Source organism: Lampetra fluviatilis, chromosome 70 (genome assembly GCF_964198595.1).
Source record: "Lampetra fluviatilis chromosome 70, kcLamFluv1.1, whole genome shotgun sequence".
Taxonomy (NCBI): domain Eukaryota; kingdom Metazoa; phylum Chordata; class Hyperoartia; order Petromyzontiformes; family Petromyzontidae; genus Lampetra; species Lampetra fluviatilis.
In genome coordinates, this window is record NC_136344.1 from 1,425,777 (window position 1) to 1,447,899 (window position 22,123).

Genomic DNA, 22,123 nt, shown 5'->3' on the forward strand with positions numbered 1-22,123 from the left:
TGCGTGTGTCTGTACGTGTGTGCGTGTGTGTACGTGTGTGTCTGTGCGTGTGTATATATCTGTCTGTACGTGTGTGTGTCTGTGCGTGTGTATATATCTGTCTGTACGTGTGTGTGTGTGTGTCTGTGCGTGTGTATATCTGTGTGTGTGTGTCTGTGCTCACAGCTGAGTGGCTACCGGGAGTCGCCGCTCACGCTGCAGATGTTCATCGGCACGTGTCTGTGCGTGTGTCTGTGCGTGTGTCTGTGCGTGTGTCTGTGCGTGTCTGTGTGCGTGTCTGTGCGCGTGTCTGTGCGCGTGTCTGTGCGCGTGTCTGTGCGTGTGTCTGTGCGTGTGTCTGTGCGCGTGTCTGTGCGCGTGTCTGTGCGCGTGTCTGTGCGTGTGTCTGTGCGTGTGTCTGTGCGTGTGTCTGTGCGTGTGTCTGTGCGCGTGTGTACATGTGTGTGTGTGTCTGTGCGTGTGTCTGTGCGTGTGTCTGTGCGTGTGTCTGTGCGTGTGTCTGTGCGTGTCTGTACGTGTGTCTGTGTGTGTGCGTGTGTACATGTGTGTACGTCTGTGCGTGTGTCTGTGCGTGTGTGTGTGTGCGCGCGCTCGCAGCTGAGTGGCTACCGGGAGTCTCCGCTCACGCTGCAGATGTTCATCGGCACTGCGGACGAGCGTCCGCTGCGGCCTCACCCCTTCTACCAGGTGCACCGCATCACCGGCAAGACGGTGGCCACGCAGAGCCGCGAGGCCGCCCTGGGCCCACACCGACTGCTGGAGATGGCGCTGCTGCCCGACCACGGCATGACGGCCCTGTACGCCGCTCACCGCCACGCTCACCGCCACGCTCACCGCGCTACTCACCACGCTCACCGACACGCTCACCGACACGCTCACCGCCACGCTCACTGCCACGCTCACCGCCACGCTCACCGCGCTACTCACCACGCTCACCGCCACGCTCACCGCGCTACTCACCACGCTCACCGCCACGCTCACCGCCACGCTAACCAGCTCGCTCACCACGCTACTCACCACGCTCACCAGCTCGCTTACCGCCACGCTACTCACCACCACGCTCACCGCCACGCTCACCGCCACGCTACTCACCACCACGCTCACCACCACGCTCACCGCCACGCTCACCGCCACGCTCACCGCGCTACTCACCACGCTCACCGACACGCTCACCACGCTACTCACCACTCACTCACCACGCTACTCACCACACCGACTGCTGGAGATGGCACTGCTGCCCGACCACGGCATGACGGCCCTGTACATTGCTCACCGCCACGCTCACCACGCTCACCACGCTCACCATGCTCACCAGCTCGCTCACCACGCTCACCGCCACGCTCACCACGCTCACCGCCACGCTCACCAGCTCGCTCACCGCCACGCTCACCGCCACGCTCACCGCCACGCTCACCAGCTCGCTCACCACGCTCACCGCCACGCTCACCGCACTCACCACCACGCTCACCACCACGCTCAGCACGCTACTCACCACACCACTCACCACGCTACTCACCACACAGCCTGCTGGAGCTTGCCCTGCTGTGTGTCTGCGTGTATGCCTGCGCGTGTGTGTGTCTGCGTGCGTCTGTGTGCGTGTGTGTGTGTGTGTGCATGTGTGGGTGCGTGTGTGTACGTGTGTACGTCTGTGTGCGTGTATGTGTGCGTGTGTGCGTGCGTGTGTGCGTGTGTGTGTGCGTGCGTGTACGTGTGTGTACGTGTGTGTGTGTACGTGTGTGTGTACGTGTGTGTGTGTGTGTACATGTGTGTGTGTGTGTACATGTGTGTGTGTACGTGTGTGTGTGTGTACGTGTGTGTGTGTACATGTGTGTGCGTGTACGTGTGTGTGTGTGTGTGTACGTGCGTGTGTGTCGCTCAGCATCGACTGCGCGGGGATCCAGAAGCTTCGCAACTCGGACATCGAGCTGCGTAAGGGCGAGACGGACATTGGGCGTAAGAACACGCGTGTGCGCCTCGTGTTCCGTGTGCACGTGCCCCAGCCCGGGGGGGGAGTGCTCTCTCTGCAAGCCGCCTCCATCTCCATCGAGTGCTGTGAGCCTCTCGTTCATTCACTCAACCATTCACTCACTCACTCACTCATTCACTCACGGACACGCTCACTCACCCACTCACTCATTCGCTCACTCACCCACTCACTCATTCACTCACCTAATCAGTCACTCATTCGCTCTCTCACTCGCTCTCTCACTCGCTCTCTCACTCATTCATTCACACACTCATTCACTCAGCCAATCACTCCATCATTCACTCACCCAATCACTCACTCATTCACTCACAAGACCACTCACTCACCCACTCACTCACCCACTTACCCACTCACTCACCCACTTACCCACTCACTCACCCACTTACCCACTCACCCACCCACTCATTCATTCACTCATTCGCTCACGGACACACTCGCTCGCTCAACCACCCACTCATTCATTCACTCGCTCACCCACCCACTTATTCATTCACTCGCTTCCCACCCACTCATTCATTCACTCACTCGCTCACCCACCCACTCATTCATTCACCCGCTCACCCACCCACTCATTCACTCGCTCAAAGGCGGCACTTGCACACACACACAGCCACATACACAGGCACACACACACAGACAGACACACACACACAGACACACACCCACACACACACCTACACACACACCTACACACACACCTACACACACACAGAGACACACAGGCAGACACACACACACACAGACACACACAGACAGGCAATTTGGAGTGATGCGTCGCTGGCTGCATCTCCATCACCATCCCCTCGTCTGTTCCACATTCCTAAGGACCACTGTCCATTACACACACACAGTGTGTACACACACACAGTGTGTACACACACACAGTGTGCACACACACACAGTGTACACGTACACACACAGTGTGTACATACACACAGTGTACACACACGCACACAGTGTACACACACTCACACAGTGTACACACACTCACACAGTGTACACACACAGACAGTGTGTACACACACAGACAGTGTGTGTACACACACACACACACACAGTGTACACACACACACACATAGTGTGTACACACACTCACACACAGTGTGTACGTACACACACAGTGTGTACACACACACACAGTGTGTACACACACACAGTGTACACACACACACACAGTGTACACACACACACACAGTGTGTACACACACACACACACAGTGTGTACACACACACACACACACAGTGTACACACACACACAGTGTGTACACACACACAGTGTGTGTACACACACACACAGTGTACACACACTCACACAGTGTACACACACAGACAGTGTGTATACACACAGACAGTGTGTACACACACACAGTGTACACACACACACAGTGTGCACACACACACAGTGTACACACACACAGTGTACACACACACACACACACAGTGTGCACACACACAGTGTACACACACTCACACAGTGTACACACACACACAATGTACACACACACAGTGTACACACACACACACACAGTGTACACACACACACACACAGTGTACACACACACTGTGTGTGTGTGTACACACACACACACAGTGTACACACACACAGTGTACACACACACACACACAGTGTACACACACACACACACAGTGTACACACACACTGTGTGTGTGTGTACACACACACAGTGTACACACACACAGTGTACACACACACACACACAGTGTACACACACACAGTGTACACACACACACACACAGTGTACACACACACAGTGTACACACACACACACAGTGTACACACACACAGTGTACACACACACACAGTGTACACACACACACAGTGTGTACACACACACACAATGCACACACACACACAGTGTACACACACACAGTGTACACACACACACACAGTGTACACACACACACACAGTGTACACACACACACACACACGTGTACACACACACACACACAGTGTACACACACACACACACAGTGTACACACACACACACACACAGTGTACACACACACAGTGTACACACACACACACAGTGTACACACACACACACACATGTGTACACACTGTGTGTGTGTGTACACGTGTACACTGTGTGTGTGTATTGTTTATCATTGTTGTTGATCATTGCTGTTGTTTACCATCGTCATCGTCGTCGTTGTTGTTTACCGTTGTTGTTGTTGTTGTTTACCGTTGTTGTTGTTGTTTACCGTCATCGTCGTCATTGCTGTTGTTTACCATCGTCATCGTCGTTGTTGTTGTTTACCGTCATTGTTGTTGTTGTTGTTGCCGCTGCAGCTCAGCGCTCGGCCCAGGAGCTGCCCGTGGTGGAGCGTCTGAGCGCCGCCTGCTGCTCCGTTGCCGGGGGCGACCTCCTCCATCTCCACGGCAACCACTTCAGCCCCGACGCCAGGGTCACCTTCACCCACAGGGGCGCAGGTGAGGGTTTGGGGGTCGGGGGTCGCGGCCCCGGGGGGTCACGCCCCCGGGGGGTCACGCCGTGTCTCTCTGCGTGTCTCTCTGTGTCTCTGCGTGTCTCTCTCTGTGTCTCTCTCTGTGTCTCCGTGTGTCTCTCTCTCCGTGTCTCTCTCTCACTGTCTCTCTCACCGTGTCTCTCTGCGTGTCTCTCTGCGTGTCTCTCTCCGTGTCTCTCTGCGTGTCTCTCTGCGTGTCTCTCTGCGTGTCTCTCCGTGTGTCTCTCACCGTGTCTCTCTGCGTGTCTCTCTGCGTGTCTCTCTCTCCGTGTCTCCACGCTGCAGACGGCCGACCGCTCTGGGAGGCGGAGGGCCGCGTGGACAAAGAATCATTCTCGTCCGTAAGAGTCACAACACGGGGGAGGGGGGGGAGGGGGTGGGGGGGGGAGTGGGCGTACCGGCGAGCGGGTGGGCGGGTGAGCGGGATGGTGAGTGGGTGAGTGGGTGGGTGAGCGAGCGAGCGAGTGGGCGGGTAAGCGAGTGGGTGGGTGCGTGGATGAGTGGGTGAGTGGGTGAGTGGGTGGTTGGGTGAGTGGGTGGGTGAGTGGGTGGGTGAGTGGGTGGGTGAGTGGGTGGGTGAGTGGGTGGTTGGGTGAGTGGGTGGGTGAGTGGGTGGGTGGGTGAGTGGCTGAGTGAGTGGCTGAGTGGCTGAGTGGGTGAGTGGCTGGGTGGGTGAGTGTGAGTGAGTGAGTGGGTGAGTGAGTGTGTGAGTGAGTGGCTGAGTGGGTGAGTGGGTGGGTGGGTGAGTGGGTGGGTGGGTGGATGAGTGGGTGGGTGGGGGAGTGGGTGGTGGTGACGGTGGTGGTGTTAGAGACGGTGGTGGTGACGGTGACGGTAGTGGTGATGGTGGTGGTGATGGTGGTGACGGTGGTGACGGTGGTGGTGACGGTGGTGACGGTCTTGCAGACTCATCTGGCGGTGGTTGTGCCGCCGTTCCACGACGCGGCGCTGGCGGCGCCGGTGCCCGTCCAGGTGACGGTGTCCAACGGCAAACAGAAACGCAGCCAGCAGCAGCACTACCTGCACTACCGTCCACACGGTAGTCCAGCGACCCAGCCAGCCAGTCAGCCACTCACCCAGCCACTCAGCCACTCACTCAGCCACTCACCCAGCCACTCACTCAACCACTCACCCAGCCACTCACCCACCCAGCCACTCACCCAGCCACCCACTCACCCACCCACCCACACCAGCACGTGCGCGAATGATCCCCCCCACCCTCCCCCCCCTCCCCCCCCCCACCCCCCCCCCCCACCCCCCCCCCCACCCCCCCCCCCCCCACCGCCCAGGCTCCAGCATCCTCATCAAGCAGGAGCCGTTGTTCCCCGACCGCTCTCGGGACGACTACGCCGACGCCGGCTTGGGGGCGCCGGCGATGACGGCGGACGACGAGGTGGACGAGGTGGACGAGGTGGAGGTGGTGGACGAGGTGGACGAGGTGGAGGAGGCGATGGCGCTGGAAGCGCCGCGTCCATTCGGCCTCCTCCCCTGCAGCCCGACTAGTCCTGTCACCATCCCCACACCACGGCACAACCACCACCACCAAGACCACCACCACCACCAGGACCACCACCACCAGGACCACCACCACCACCACCACCAGCACCACCAGCAGCAGCAGCGCAGCCCGACCCTGCCGCTGCTGCTGGCGCCACCGTCCCTCAACGGAGCCGCGATGGCACCGGCTCTACACCACCAGCAGCAGCATCAGCAGCAGCAGCACCAGCAGCAGCAGCACCAGCAGCAGCAGCATCAGCAGCATCAGCAGCAGCAGCAGCTGCTTCTAATGCCCTATCCACAGCAGCAGCAGAGAATTGTAGCGGGAATGCTGCAGCAGCAGCCGCAGCAGAACGTGCTGCTGCTGCTCCCCGGCATGCCCCAGCCCGGCACCGGCTCCGGCTCCGGCAGGCGGCGTCCAAGTCCGACACGGCACGGCGGGATCAGCAACCTGCCCGGCGACATCCACGGCCAGCGCCGACAGCTCCAGCAGCAGCACCAGCAGCTGCACCAGCAGCAGCAGCTGCACCAGCAGCAGCAGCAGCTGCATGCGCTGACAGTGCCCGAGCCGCTCTGCCCGGCACGTCTCAGCCACTCAGCGCCGTGTCTCACCGCGTTCGGGGTGAGCCCGCCGGCGCCGGGGGTGGACGCGGCGCCAGTGGCGCCGGACGACGCCGTCGGGCGAGCGCGGAGGAGCCCCGCTGCTGCCGGCGCTCGGACGGAGGCTGGTGGTGCCGGCGGTGGCGGTGACGGTGACGGCGCCCGCCCCCAGGCGCCGGTCAAGGAGGAGTTCCCGCCGTACATCCTGGAGGACCGTACGTCACGGCCGCTGGCGCTGCTGCTGCTGATGTTGTTGTTGCTGCTGCTGCTGCTGCTGGCGCTGTTGCTAACGGAGTGAGAGAGTGGCGGAGTGGGTGGCTGAGTGGGTGGGTAAGTGGGTGGCTGAGTGGGTGGGTAAGTGGGTGGCTGAGTGGGTGAGTGAGTGGGTGGCTGAGTGGGTGGGTAAGTGGGTGGCTGAGTGGGTGGGTAAGTGGGTGGCTGAGTGGGTGAGTGAGTGGGTGGCTGAGTGGGTGAGTAAGTGGGTGGCTGAGTGGGTGAGTGGCTGAGTGAGTGGGTGGCTGAGTGGGTGGCTGAGTGGCTGAGTGGGTGAATGGCTGGGTGGGTGAGTGTGAGTGAGTGGGTGGGTGAGTGGGTGGCTGAGTGAGTAACTGAGTGGGTGACTGAGTGGGTGGCTGAGTGGGTGGCTGAGTGGGTGGCTGAGTGGGTGGCTGAGTGGGTGGCTGAGTGGGTGGCTGAGTGGGTGGCTGAGTGGGTGGCTGAGTGAGTGGAGGACCGTACGTCACGGCCGCTATTGCTGTTGATAACGGAGTGAGAGAGTGGCGGAGTGGGTGGCTGAGTGAGTGGATGAGTGAGTGGGTGAGTGGGTGAGTGGGTGGCTGAGTGGGTGGGTGAGTGAGTGGGTGGCTGGGTGTGTGGGTGATCGGGTGGGTGAGTGGGTGTGTGAGTGGGTGGGTGAGTGGGTGTGTGAGTGGGTGGGTGAGTGGGTGTGTGGGTGTGTGAGTGAGTGAATGGGTGAGTGGGTGAGTGGGTGTGTGTGAGTGGGTGTGTGAGTGAGTGGGTGTGTGAGTGGGTGAGTGGGTGGCTGAGTGAGTGGTTGAGTGAGTGGCTGAGTGAGTGGCTGAGTGAGTTGCTGAGTGGCTGAGTGAGTAGCTGAGTGGGTGGCTGAGTGAGTGGCTGAGTGAGTGAGTGGGTGGCTGAGTGGGTGGCTGAGTGGGTAGCTGAGTGAGTTGCTGAGTGAGTGGCTGAGTGTGTGAGTGACTGAGTGAGTGAGTAAGTGGCTGAGTGAGTAAGTGGGTGAGTGAGCGAGTGAGTGACTGAGTGAGTGAGTGGGTGAGTGAGTGGGTGAGTGAGTGACTGAGTGGCTGAGTGACTGAGTTCTGCTGCTTGCTGCTATGCCTCACCTCACTCGCTCTCTCCCCCCCCACACCTCCCCCCCACACCTCCCCCCCACACCGCCCCCCACCACCACCACCCCCACACCACCACCACCACCCCCCCACACCCCCCACCCCCCCCACCACCCCCACAGTGAATGAAATCATCTGGAGGGACATGTACGACCTCCCGGCAGGCGGCGCCTCCAGTTCCTCCCGCGCCGTTCCGTGACTCCTCCTCCCACCCGTCCACTCTCCTCCTTCACCGGCGCCGGCAAGAACCAAACTCGCGCAACCAGCGGCAAACCAAAGAGGCGTCCGGGGTGATCCACCCCCACCGCCACCGCCCCGTGCCTTGATCCTTGCGCCCACTCCCACCCCGCCCCGCCCCGCCGAGTGAGCGAGCGAGAGAGAGAGAGAGAGAGCTTCTACGCCGTGACAAGACGCCTTCGATCCAGACGTCGCTGGTGCCCCCGTCGCCGGCGTCACCGTCGCTGGTGCCCTCGTCGCCGGCGTCACCGTCGCTGGCGTCACCGTCGCTGGCGTCACCGTCGCCGGCGTCACCGTCGCCGGCGTCACCGTCGCCGGCGTCACCGTCGCCGGCGTCACCGTCGCCGGCGTCACCGTCGCCGGCGTCACCGTCGCTGGTGCCCCCGTCGCCGGCGTCACCGTCGCTGGCGTCACCGTCGCCGGCGTCACCGTCGCCGGCGTCACCGTCGCTGGCGTCACTGTCGCTGGTGCCCCCGTCGCTGGCGTCACCGTCGCCGGCGTCACCGTCGCCGGCGTCACCGTCGCTGGTGCCCCCGTCGCTGGCGTCACCGTCGCCGGCGTCACCAGCGACGGTGACGCCGGCGACGGTGACGCCGGCGACGGTGCCCCCGTCGCTGGCGTCACCGTCGCCGGCGTCACCGTCGCCGGCGTCACCGTCGCCGGCGTCACCGTCGCCGGCGTCACCGTCGCCAGCGTCACTAGAGACGGTCCCACACGGCCACACCGCTCATCGCCCCCCCCCACCTCTCCCCGTCCTCCCCGATAAGCGAAGCACAAAAACCACTTTGTCGATGCAAGCGCACGCCGCTGGTACCACCGCTGGTGCCGCTGTTACTGCTGGTTGTGCCGGTGGTGGTGGTGGTGCCGGTTGTACCGGTGGTGGTGCCGGTGGTGGTGGTGCCGGCAAACTCCCAGGTGGGCTGGTGTAGCAGCGAGCGTCGTCTGAGCCCGTAGCCGAGACGCCTTGCGGACACGCTGCTGCTGCTGCTTTGCTTGGGATCGGATGAACGCGCACGCAAGCACACAAGCACACGCGTGTGTGTGTGTATGTACGTTAGGGTGTGTGTGTACGTTAGATGGTGTGTGTACGTTAGGGTGTGTGTGTGTGTCAGGGTGTGTGTGTACGTTAGATGGTGTGTGTGTGTCAGGGTGTGTGTGTACTTTATAGGGTTGGTGTGTGTGTATGTTAGGGGGTTGGAGTGTGTCAGGGTGTGTACGTTAGGGTGTTTGTGTGTGTGTGTGTACGTTAGAGCGTGTGTGTGTACGTTAGGGGGTTGGTGTGTGTGTCAGGGTATGTGTGTGTGTTAGGGGGTGTGTGTGTGTGGGCAGTTGGAGGCAGTCGCCCTCCAACAACAACGGAGGGCGGAGGAGCGACGCTCACAACAACGAGCGGAGCGCCGGGTGGCTAAAGCACAGCAAGTTGGCACAGTAGGGGGCACAGGTGGTGCATCAGCCAGTCATCTCGGTCATCTCGGTCAGTCGACCCGTGGCACCTGGGTTTGCCCCGTGACCTCCTGCCAGCGGGCGTTCGACACTTCACGTGGCCTCAGGGTGCACATGGCCTGGCACAAGCGTCGTGGTGACGTCACCGCCACTTAGTGGCGAATGGCGGTTGTTGTTGTTGTGTGTGTGTACGTTAGGGTGTGTGTGTGTCAGGGTGTGTGTGTACGTTAGATGGTGTGTGTCAGGGTGTGTGTGTGTCAGGGTGTGTGTACGTTAGGGTGTGTGTGTCAGGGTGTGTGTGTGTACGTCAGGTGGATACCGGTTGCGTTGGTTGCGCGTGCGACAACAGGTCGCAACGAGTGGCACGCAATCTCAACGCGATGGAGTCGCGTGCAACCGAATGCAACTGGCGTCACACGCAATCTTCACGCAATCTTCACGCAATCTTCATGCAATCTTCACGCAACCTTAACGCAATCGAGTCGCGCGCAACCGAACGCAACCTTGGCGCAATCGAGTCGCGCGCGCAACCGAATGTATCGAGCGTCGCACGCAATCTTACACGCAACCCGGTCGCTATGGGGGGGTGTGGACCCTTCTCGCCTTTACACACGCGTGGAACCACGCGTGTGTCTCCCTGTGTGTCTCCCTGTGTGTCTCCGTGTGTCTCTCCGTGTGTCTCTCCCCGTGTGTCTCTCTCCCCGTGTCTCTCCCCGTGTCTCTCCCCGTGTCTCTCCCCCTGTGTCTCTCCCCCTGTGTGTCTCCCCGTGTCTCTCCGTGTGTCTCTCCCCGTGTGTCTCTCTCCCCGTGTCTCCCCGTGTGTCTCCCCGTGTGTCTCCCCGTGTGTGTCTCCCCGTGTGTCTCTTCCTGTGTCTCTCCCTGTGTGTCTCCCCGTGTGTGTCTCTCCCCGTGTCTCTCCCCCTGTGTGTCTCCCCGTGTCTCTCCCCGTGTGTCTCGCCCTTGTCTCCCCCTTGTCTCCCCTGCGTCTCGCCCTTGTCTCCCCCTTGTCTCCCCCGCGTCTCCCCCGCGTCTCCCCGTCTCTCCGTGTCTCCCCCCGTGTCTCAGTGTCTCCCCGCGTGTCTCTCCCCGTGTCTCTCCCCGCGTGTCTCCCCCGAATGTACAGCGCTTAACCAAGGGGTAAACCCCCAATTAGGGTGAGGGGTTCCCCTTTAGAGGGGGTAGCGTGGTGCCCCTATAGGGCTGAGGGGTCCCCTATGGGGGTTTCTATAGGGTTTGAGGGTTGGCGGGGTCCCCTATAGGGCAGTGGTCTTCACTAATTGTACCGTGACAGGCAGAATGATGATATGGAGCGAGCCACTTTGAGTTGAGCCGTTTTCGATAGGTGTCTGTGGGTCTCTATCTCTGTGGGTCTCTGTGGGTGTCTGTATATCTCTGTGGGTCTCTGTGGGTCTCTGTGTGTCTGTATGAGTCTCTGTGGGTCTCTGTGTCTGTATGAGTCTCTGTGGGTCTCTATGTGTCTGAGTCTCTGTGGGTCTCTATGTGTCTGTATGAGTCTTTGTGGGTCTCTATGTGTCTGTATGAGTCTCTGTGTGTCTCTCTATGGGTCTCTGTGTCTGTATGAGTCTCTGTGGGTCTCTGTGTCTGTATGAGTCTCTGTGGGTCTCTGTGTCTGAGTCTCTGTGGGTCTCTATGTGTCTGTATGAGTCTTTGTGGGTCTCTATGTGTCTGTATGAGTCTCTGTGTGTCTCTGTGTATCTCTATGGGTCTCTGTGTCTGTATGAGTCTCTGTGGGTCTCTATGTGGGTCTCTGTGGGTCTGTATGGGTCTGTATGGGTCTCTGTCTGTATGGGTCTCTGTCTGTATGGGTCTCTGTATGGGTCTCTGTGTATCTCTGGGTCTGTCTCTGTGGGTCTCTGTATGGGTCTCTGTCTGTATGGGTCAATATGAGTCTGTATGGGTCTCTGTCTGTATGGGTCTCTGTATGGGTCTCTGTCTGTGTGGGTCTCTGTATGGGTCTCTGTCTGTGTGGGTCTCTGTCTGTGTGGGTCTCTGTCTGTGTGGGTCTCTGTATGGGTCTCTGTCTGTGTGGGTCTCTGTATGGGTCTCTGTCTGTGTGGGTCTCTGTCTGTGTGGGTCTCTGTCTGTGTGGGTCTCTGTATGGGTCTGTCTGTGTGGGTCTCTGTCTGTGTGGGTCTCTGTATGGGTCTCGGTCTGTGTGGGTCTCTGTATGGGTCTGTCTGTGTGGGTCTCTGTGTGGGTCTCTGTATGGGTCTGTCTGTGTGGGTCTCTGTGTGGGTCTCTGTCTGTGTGGGTCTCTGTCTGTGTGGGTCTCTGTATGGGTCTGTCTGTGTGGGTCTCTGTGTATACGTTAAGAGAGCATTAGGCTGCTGCTATCATTTTCCACACGGCGGCGGTGACGATAATGAGGGCGATAATGATGATGACGACGATGATGGCGATAATGATGATAATGATGACGATGATGATGGCGATGATGACGATGATGATGGCGATGATGACGATGATGACGGCGATGATGACGATGGTGATGGCGATGATGACGATGGTGATGACGATGAGGGTATCGGCCACTCGGGGTTGACACGCTGTCCATGTGCGCCATGTCCCAGGCGACGCGTCTAGAACGGAGGCAAAGCTTCGCGAGCTCGGCCCGTCGTGCTTGCGACGTTTTAGTTCTAGATTTGAAGCTTTCGTGACTGCAAGGATTCATATTCTTAGGGTTTTTGGTAAAGTCACGTAGGTAGAAAATTTAAATTAATAAAAGTATAATATAAATAAAATAAAAATCACGACGTTTTAGAGGCAACACAAGCTTCCGTCTTTAAGTGGAACAGTCACAGCACGATAGCTGTATCAAGTAAAGAGATGTTTTATTTTATTATTATTTTACTTTTATTAATTAAAATTTGTATCTACGTGACTTTACCGAAAACGCCTAAGAATGCAACGTTTTAGTTTGGCGACGATTTGCGGTGGCCGGCTTTTTTTGCGCCGATGAAGATCACTGGGTTATAGGGGGTCCCTTATAAGATTATTGGGGTTTGTTGGGTGCAAAAGTGACAACTCCCAAATCAATGTCCCCTCCCCGTCAGCAAAATTCCTAGCAAATCCCACCCCATCTCAAGTTTGCAAATGTCTCTCGTTGTTTAAAAAATATATTTCTTAAAGTTTCCTCCTCTCATCATCATCATCACCATCACCACCATCATCATCTTTGTCTCTCTCTCGACGCAAGGAAGATTTACCGCTTGACCGTCTTTTGCTCGAAGGACCGAGAGGTGATACTCAAGGAGAGCTGAGTTTTTGAGTTAGTGTTGCAAAACAGAAAATGCTGTTTTATTTTTGTGTTGCTTTGGTGATGTTTTATTTTACTTTTTTTTTTTTTAAACGGCATAACGTAATTATTTCGCAGCGATCGTAGTCGTCGGCGATTGTTTTTTTTGTTTGTTTTTGTTGTTGGGGGCGTTTGTTTGTAGAATAAGAATTAGAAAAACGACAAGAAATAAAATGTGGGCAACATCACTAACATGGTCGCATGTCCAAGATGCCCGGGGGCGAGGGACGGTGTTTGTCGTTTAAAAGTTTTATTCGTAGATAGAGATGCTTTTGAGGGAAAAACAGACGTGTGAGGAGAAAACTATGTTTTTGAAGGGAAAAAAACGGATGTTTGAGGGGAAAACTGATGTTTTAAAGAATAAAACAGATGTTTTTGAGGGAAAAACAATTGTTTTTGAAGGAAAACTGATGTTTTTGAGGGAAAAACATTTGTTGTTGAGGGAAAACTGATGTTTTAAAGATAAAAACAGATGGTGTTTTAAAGGAAAAACTATGTTTTTGAGGGAAAACTGATGTTTTTTAAGATAAAAACATGTTTTCTTTTTGATAAAAACAAGTTTTTTAAGAGGGAAAAATATGATTGAGGGAAAATGTAAGTTAAGAAAAAAAAACAGATGTTTGAGGGGGAAATACATTGCTTTTTAAGGAAAATACATTTGTATTTTAGAAAAAAAAACGTTTGTTTTTGAGAGAAAAACATGTTTTTGAGGTAAATACATTTCTGAGGAAAATACATTCGTATTTTAAGAAAAAAGTACATTTGTTTTTGAGAGAAAACACTTGTGTTTGAGCGGGAAAAATGACGTTTTTGAGGGGGTAACCGTTCTTGGTGACACGCAGAGGTTTTTTCCGACGGCAGTTGACCGCACGGCAACGCTACAATTGGCCATTGATGTGAATTGTGGTTTGACGGGGGGGAAAGGGTGGTGAACTTAGCTTTTATGTTTGTTTTGGGCATTTTAACCATTTTAAAAGGGAAACAATGTGGGGTTAAAGCCGCCCACGTTTTAAGTCGCGCGCGTGTGTGCGTGTGTTCAATTTTTTAAATTCTATATTTCTTTCCGTAATAAAGTACTTTGTTGCAAAATAAACGCCGTCTCTGGGTGCACGCCGGAGTCTGCTTGCCTGCCCATGGGCGGTCCCGTGACCTCCTCCTCCTGCACCTAGCCTGGCACAGCAGTCAAACCACGGCACCTGCTGGGTCTGTCCCGTGACCTCCTCCTCCTGCACCTAGCCTGGCACAGCAGTCAACCCACGGCACCTGCTGGGTCTGTCCCGTGACCTCCTCCTCCTGCACCTAGCCTGGCACAGCAGTCAACCCACGGCACCTGCTGGGTCTGTCCCGTGACCTCCTCCTCCTGCACCTAGCCTGGCACAGCAGTCAACCCATGGCACCTGCTGGGTGTGGTGTGTCTTTCTCCGTGCGTGTCTGTGTGAGCGTGTCTGTGTGTGTGCATCTGTCTATGTGTGCGTCTGTCTATGTGCGTGTCTGTGTGTGAGCGTGTCTGTGTGCGTATCTGTCTCTCCGTGCGTGTCTGTGTGTCTCTCCGTGTGTGTGTATGTGCGTCTGACGACTCACCGGGCCTCTGTTGAGAGTTTTTTTTTCATATTTTAATTTATTGCCAACGCGATTCAAAACTCGCACACGCACACGTGAAATGGCGTTAAACTGTCACAACAACAGCACCACCCGCACACAACCACCGCACCCGCATCCACCACCACGACTACCACCACCACGACTACCACCACACACTGCTGGGCTCAACACACCCACGGTGCTGCGTGGGTTTGTGTGTGTGTGGGTGTGGTAGGTGTGTGGTGTGTGTGTGGTGTAGGTAGGTGTGTGTGGTAGGTGTGTGTGTGGTGTAGGTGTGTGTGTAGGTGTGTGTGTTGATGTGTGGTGTAGGTGTGTGTGTAGGTGTGTGTGTTGATGTGTGTGTAGGTGTGAGTGTGGGTGTGGTAGGTGTGTGTGTGGTGTGTGTGTGTGGTGTAGGTGTGTGGATGTGTGTGGGAATGGGTGTGTGTGTAGGTAGGTGTGTGTGTAGGTGTGTGTGTTGATGTGTGGTGTAGGTGTGTGTGTAGGTGTGTGTGTTGATGTGTGTGTAGGTGTGAGTGTGGGTGTGGTAGGTGTGTGTGTAGGTGTGTGTGTGTGGTGTAGGTGTGTGGATGTGTGTGGGAATGGGTGTGTGTGTAGGTAGGTGTGTGTGTAGGTGTGGTTGTAGGTGTGGTGGTGAGTGGTGAGCGTGTGTTGGTGAGTGGTGGTGAGCGTGTGTCGGTGGTGAGCGTGTGGTGGTGAGGAGTGGTGAGCGTGTGGTGGTGAGGAGTGGTGAGCGTGTGTTGGTGAGTGGTGGTGAGCGTGTGTCGGTGGTGAGCGTGTGGTGGTGAGGAGTGGTGAGCGTGTGTCGGTGAGCAGTGGTGAGCGTGTGGTGGTGAGGAGTGGTGAGGAGTGGTGAGCGTGTGTGGGTGAGTGGTGGTGAGCGTGTGGTGGTGAGTGGTGGTGAGTGGTGGTGAGCGTGTGGTGGTGAGTGGTGGTGAGCGTGTGGTGGTGAGTGGTGGTGAGCGGTGGTGAGGAGTGGTGAGGAGTGGTGAGCGTGTGGTGGAGAGTGGTGGTGAGCGTGTGGTGGTGAGTGGTGGTGAGCGGTGGTGAGGAGTGGTGAGGAGTGGTGAGCGTGTGGTGGAGAGTGGTGGTGAGCGTGTGGTGGTGAGTGGTGGTGAGCGTGTGTGGGTGAGTGGTGGTGAGGAGTGGTGAGGAGTGGTGAGCGTGTGGTGGAGAGCGGTGGTGAGCGGTGGTGGTGAGTGGTGGTGAGCGTGTGTGGGTGAGTGGTGGTGAGGAGTGGTGAGGAGTGGTGAGCGTGTGGTGGAGAGCGGTGGTGAGCGGTGTTGGTGAGTGGTGGTGAGCGTGTGTGGGTGAGTGGTGGTGAGGAGTGGTGAGGAGTGGTGAGCGTGTGGTGGAGAGTGGTGGTGAGCGTGTGGTGGTGAGTGGTGGTGAGCGTGTGTGGGTGAGTGGTGGTGAGGAGTGGTGAGGAGTGGTGAGCGTGTGGTGGAGAGCGGTGGTGAGCGGTGGTGAGCGGTGGTGAGGAGTGGTGAGGAGTGGTGAGGAGTGGTGAGCGTGTGGTGGAGAGTGGTGGTGAGCGTGTGTGGGTGAGTGGTGGTGAGGAGTGGTGAGGAGTGGTGAGGAGTGGTGAGCGTGTGGTGGAGAGTGGTGGTGAGCGTGTGGTGGTGAGTGGTGGTGAGCGTGTGTGGGTGAGTGGTGGTGAGCGGTGGTGAGGAGTGGTGAGGAGTGGTGAGGAGTGGTGAGGAGTGGTGAGCGTGTGTTGGTGAGTGGCGGTGAGCGTGTGGTGGTGAGTGGTGGTGAGCGGTGGTGAGGAGTGGTGAGGAGTGGTGAGGAGTGGTGAGGAGTGGTGGTGAGCGGTGGTGAGGAGTGGTGAGGAGTGGTGAGGAGTGGTGAGGAGTGGTGAGCGTGTGTCCAGGCTGTCTCCGGCTCCCTCAGGACAAAGCTGCTGCAACATCTGCAAGACATTCACAGCGCTGTGTCAGTGACACACACACACAGACACACAGACACACACACACAGACACACACAGACACACACACACAGACAAAGATCCCCCGTGTAGCCTTAACAGACTGTAGGGGCAAGTGCTGTTAGCGAGCACCTGTGAAGGCCGGCACTGTGGCACACGAGGGGGTGGGTGGCCAGCACCACGCCCGGCCGCCTTTGTCTCCCCATTGGCGATGTTTACACACCGCACCAGGTACTCATTTGAGGCTGAGTCGACCTAGGGGAGGCCCAGGACCGGTTCAGATAATCATCACTGGGAATCGAACCCGGGTCGCAGCGCGCTAACCGCAATACTACCTCTCCCACAGACACACACACAGACACATACACAGACACACACACAGAAGCATACACGCACACAGACACACACACAAACACGCACACACAGGCACAAACACAGGCACGCACACAGTCACACACACACAGACACAGAAGCACACACGCACACACACACACAAACACGCACACACAGGCACAAACACAGGCACACACACGCACACACACGCTCGCAGGCATGCATACACACACACAGGCACACACGCACGCACACAGTCACACACAGACACACAGACACGCGCACACATGCACGCACACACAGTGTGTGTACAACGTTGACACACAGACAGCGTGTGCATGTGTGCGGACGTGTGTTCGACGCTGACACACACACACACGCTTTTTGTGTGGGTGTCGTACACACATGCTGTCTGTGTATTGTGTGAATGTGTCTGTGTGTGTTTGTGTGTGAATGTGTTTGTGTGTGTCTGTGTGTGACTGCGTGTCACTGTGTGCGTGTGACGGTGTGTGTGTCACTGTGTGTGTGTGTGACTGTGTGTGTGTGTCACTGTGTGCGTGTGACGGTGTGTGTGTCACTGTGTGTGTGTGTGACTGTGTGTGTGTGTCACTGTGTGTGTGTGACTGTGTGTGTGTGTCACTGTGTGTGCGTGTGACTGTGTGTGTGTGTGACTGTGTGTGTCACTGTGTGCTTGTGACTGTGTGTGTGTGTCACTGTGTGTGCGTGTGACTGTGTGTGTGTGTGACTGTGTGTGCGTGTGACTGTGTGTGTGTGTGACTGTGTGTAACCGTGTGTGTGTGACTGTGTGTGTGTGTGTGTCTGTGTGTGACTGTGTGTGTGTGTGACTGTGTGTGTGACTGTGCGTGTGTGTGACTGTGTGTGTGTGTGACTGTGTGTTACTGTGTGTGTGTGATTGTGTGTGCGTGTGACTGTATGCGCGTGTGACTGTGTGCGCGTGTGACTGTGTGTGTGTGACTGTGTGTGACTGTGTGTGTGTGTGACTGTGTGTGCGTGTGACTGTGTGTGCGTGTGACTGTGTGTGCGTGTGACTGTGTGTGTGTGTGACTGTGTGTGTGTGTGACTGTGTGTGTGTGACTGTGTGTGACTGTGTGTGCGTGTGACTGTGTGTGCGTGTGACTGTGTGTGTGCAGGTGACTGTGTGTGTGTATGTCTGTGTGTGTGACTGTGTGTGTGTGTGACTGTGTGTGTGTGTGACTGTGTGTGTGTGTGACTGTGTGTGTGTCACTTGCCTGCTGGCAGCGTGCTCAGCGCTGCGTGGAACTCCGCGGGGTGTCGCTGTGACAGGTCGAGCAGCATCACACGCAGCGACGCCTCCACGGCTGGGACCACGAGGGGGGCACAGGCGGCGACAAACAACAACAACAACAATCAGCATCAACAACAACAACAACAATCAACAACAACAACAACAACAACAAATAAAGAGAAAGGTCCCCAATGGGCGTGTGTCCGTGCATCTGTGTATGACTGTGTGTGTGTTCGTGTGTGTGTGTCTGCGTGTGTGACTGTGTGTGTGTGTGACTGTGTGTGTGTGTGACTGTGTGTGTCTGTGTGACTGTGTCTGACTGTGTGTGTGGCTGTGTGTGACTGTGTGTGTGAGGTAGCTCACCTTCGGTGATTTGCGTCGTGCCCAGGACGTGTCCGACCGCTCTGAGCACAGGACCCAGGTTCTGCATAACCTGCAGCGACAGCCAAAACTACAGTCGGTCACAGCCAAAACTACAGTCGTCACAGCCAAAACTACAGTCGGTCACAGCCAAAACTACAGTCGGCCACGGCCGTGACTACTCCCGGTCACAGCCAAAACTACAGCCGGTCACAGCTAAACTACAGCCGGTCACAAACCAAAACTACTGCTGGTCACAACCAAAACGACAGTCGGGCACAGCCAAAGCAGGTGCCGTGGGTTGACTGCTGTGCCAGGCTAGGTGCAGGAGGAGGAGGTCACGGGACAGACCCAGCAGGTGCCGTGGGTCGACCGACTGAGATGAGTGGCTGATGTACCACCTGTGCCCCCTACTGTGCCAACTCGCTGCGTTTTATCCGCCCCGGCGCTCCGCTCGTTGTTGTGAGCGTCGCTCCTCCGCCCTCCGTTGTTGTTGCTGGAGGGCGACTGCCTCCAACTGCCCAGTAGCCTCAGGGTGCACCTAGCCTGGCACGGCCCAGTAGCCCCACTGTGCACCTAGCCTGGCACGGCCCAGTAGCCCCAGGGTGCACCTAGCCTGGCACGGCGGTGTCCACCTGTGCACCTAGCCTGGCACGGCCCAGTAGCCCCAGGGTGCACCTAGCCTGGCACGGCCCAGTAGCCCCAGGGTGCACCTAGCCTGGCACGGCCCAGTAGCCCCAGGGTGCACCTAGCCTGGCACGGCCCAGTAGCCCCACGGTGCACCTAGCCTGGCACGGCGGTGTCCACCTGCGGCAGGCTGCCCTGGTAGAGCTGCGTGACGCAGGAGAACACGGCGCTGTTCTCCTCCAGGTCCTCCACAAGCGGCAGAGCCTGAAGCAGAGCGGGGAACACCTGGGGGGGAGGGGGGAGGGGGGGGGGGAGGGGGGGGAGAGGGGGGGGAGAGGGGGGGGGTGAGGGGGGGTGAGGGGGGGGTGAGGGGGGGGGGAACACACATAGACACAGAAGTCGGATCGCCCACCCACGTCCCCACCACCCCACCCACCCACCCACTCACCCATCCACTCACCCACCCACTCACCCACCCACTCACCCACCCACACCCACTCACCCACCCCACCCCCCTACCCCCCCACCCACCCACGTCCCCCCACCCACCCACCCACCCCCCCAACTCCCCCCACCCACCAGCTCCACGGGCACGGCGAGGGTGGCGCTGGCGCTGCAGATGGTGTGTGCGAGGGCGCCGCACGCACCATCTCCACGTCACCCCCCCACTCACCCACCCACCCACTCACCCACCCACTCACTCACCCACCCACCCACTCACTCACTCACCCACCCACCCACCCACTCACCCACCCACTCACCCACCCACCCACTCACTCACTTCACCCACCCACCCACTCACCCACTCACTCACCCACTCACCCACTCACCCACTCACCCACCCACACACCCACTCACCCACTCACCCACCCACTCACCCACTCACCCACTCACCCACTCACCCACCCACTCACCCCCCCACTCACCCACCCACCCACTCACTCACCCACCCACTCACCCACTCACTCACCCACCCACTCACCCACTCACCCACTCACTCACCCACCCACTCACCCACTCACCCACCCACTCACCCACCCACCCACTCACCCACCCACCCCTCTACCCACTCACCCACCCACCCACCCACTCACCCACTCACCCACCCACTCACCCACTCACTCACCCACCACTCACCCACCCACTCACCCACCCACTCACCCCTCACTCACCCACCCACTCACCCACCCACTCACCCACCCACCCACTCACCCACCCACCCCCCTCACCCACCCCACTCACCCACCCACTCACCCACCCACCCACTCACCCACCCACCCACTCACCCACCCCCCCACCCACCCACTCACCCACCCACCCACCCACCCACTCACCCACCCACCCACTCACCCACCCACTCACCCACCCACCCACTCACTCACTCACCCACCCCCCCACTCACCCACCCCCCACTCACCCACCCACCCACCCACCCACCCACTCACTCACCCACCCACTCACTCACTCACCCACCCACTCACACTCACTCACTCACCACCCACTCACTCACTCACCCCACCCACCCACTCACCCACCCACCCACTCACCCACCCACCCACCCACTCACCCACCCACCCACCCACCCACTCACCCACCCACTCACCCACCCACCCACTCACCCACCCACCCACCCACTCACCCACCCACTCACCCACCCACCCACCCCTCTACCCACTCACCCACCCACCCCTCTACCCACTCACCCACCCACCCACCCACTCACCCACCCACCCATTCCCCCACTCACCCACCCACCCACCCACTCACCCATCCACGTCCCCCCACCCCCCTACCCACCCACCCCCCTATCCACCCACTCACCCACCCACCCACTCACCCACTCACCCATCCACGTCCCCCCACCCCACTACCCACCCACCCCCCTATCCACCCACTCACCCACCCACCCACTCACCCACTCACCCACCCACCCACTCACCCACCCCCCCACTCACCCACTCACTCACCCACCCACCCACTCACCCACCCACCACTCACCCACCCACCCACTCACTCACTCACCCACCCCCCCACTCACTCACCCACCCCCCCACTCACCCACCCCCCCACTCACCCACCCACCCACTCACCCACCCACCCACTCACCCACTCACCCACTCACCCACCCACCCACTCACCCACTCACCCACTCACCCACCCACTCACCCACTCACCCACTCACCCACCCCCCCACTCACCCACTCACTCACCCACCCACCCACTCACCCACCCACCCACTCACCCACCCACCCACTCACTCACTCACCCACCCCCCCACTCACCCACCCACCCACCCACTCACCCACCCACCCACCCACTCACTCACTCACCCACCCACCCACTCACTCACTCACCCACCCACCCACCCACCCACCCACCCACCCACCCACCCACTCACCCACCACTCACCCACCCACCCACCCACTCACCCACCCACCCACCCACTCACCCACCCACCCACCCACTCACCCACCCACCCACCCACTCACCCACCCACCCACCCACTCACCCACCCACCCACCCACTCACCCACCCACTCACCCACCCACCCACTCACCCACCCACTCACCCACCCACCCACTCACCCACCCACCCACCCACCCACTCACCCACCCACCCACCCCTCTACCCACTCACCCACCCACCCCTCTACCCACTCACCCACCCACCCACCCACTCACCCACCCACTCACCCACCCACCCATTCCCCCACTCACCCACCCACCCACCCACTCACCCATCCACGTCCCCCCACCCCCCTACCCACCCACCCCCCTATCCACCCACTCACCCACCCACCCACTCACCCACTCACCCACCCACCCACTCACCCACCCCCCCACTCACCCACTCACTCACCCACCCACCCACTCACCCACCCACCCACTCACCCACCCACCCACCCACTCACTCACTCACCCACCCCCCCACTCACTCACCCACCCCCCCACTCACCCACCCCCCCACTCACCCACCCACCCACTCACTCACCCACCCACCCACTCACCCACTCACCCACTCACCCACCCACCCACGCACCCACTCACCCACCCACCCACTCACCCACTC

General features: G+C 58.6%; 3 protein-coding genes across 7 annotated transcripts in view; 2 read left to right on the top strand and 1 right to left on the bottom strand.

Moving 5' to 3' along the window:
- The window catches only part of LOC144952890 (uncharacterized), a 48,492-nt gene extending 40,149 nt beyond the window's left edge, over positions 1-8,343 (top strand). For both annotated transcript variants that reach the window (XM_078883364.1, XM_078883363.1), the window contains 7 exons: positions 598-797; positions 1,880-2,052; positions 4,302-4,442; positions 4,763-4,818; positions 5,384-5,516; positions 5,767-6,789; positions 8,064-8,343. In XM_078883364.1, coding sequence (XP_078739490.1) covers positions 598-797; positions 1,880-2,052; positions 4,302-4,442; positions 4,763-4,818; positions 5,384-5,516; positions 5,767-6,789; positions 8,064-8,140 — 1,803 coding nt within the window. In that variant the 3' untranslated portion in view covers positions 8,141-8,343. The remainder of the gene's footprint in view (positions 1-597; positions 798-1,879; positions 2,053-4,301; positions 4,443-4,762; positions 4,819-5,383; positions 5,517-5,766; positions 6,790-8,063) is intronic.
- Positions 8,268-12,225, top strand: LOC144952829 (uncharacterized; the record flags this gene model as incomplete). The annotated part of the gene is made up of 2 exons (XM_078883296.1): positions 8,268-8,863; positions 12,213-12,225. Coding segments are annotated over 2 exons (609 nt in total), but the record flags the coding sequence as incomplete, so codon positions are not given.
- Positions 12,226-16,301: 4,076 nt separating this feature from the next.
- LOC144952896 (importin-4-like) overlaps positions 16,302-22,123 on the bottom strand; it is a 34,704-nt gene continuing 28,882 nt past the window's right edge. Inside the window, exons 14-17 of one of the 4 annotated variants that reach the window (XM_078883372.1) lie at positions 19,235-19,339; positions 18,431-18,500; positions 18,051-18,140; positions 16,302-16,451 (exon numbers count right to left, since the gene is read on the bottom strand). In XM_078883372.1, coding sequence (XP_078739498.1) covers positions 16,429-16,451; positions 18,051-18,140; positions 18,431-18,500; positions 19,235-19,339 — 288 coding nt within the window. In that variant the 3' untranslated portion in view covers positions 16,302-16,428. Of the gene's footprint in view, positions 16,452-18,050; positions 18,141-18,430; positions 18,519-19,210; positions 19,340-22,123 lie in introns of those variants that run through there. The other 3 variants (XM_078883371.1, XM_078883373.1, XM_078883375.1) reach the window with 3 other exon arrangements.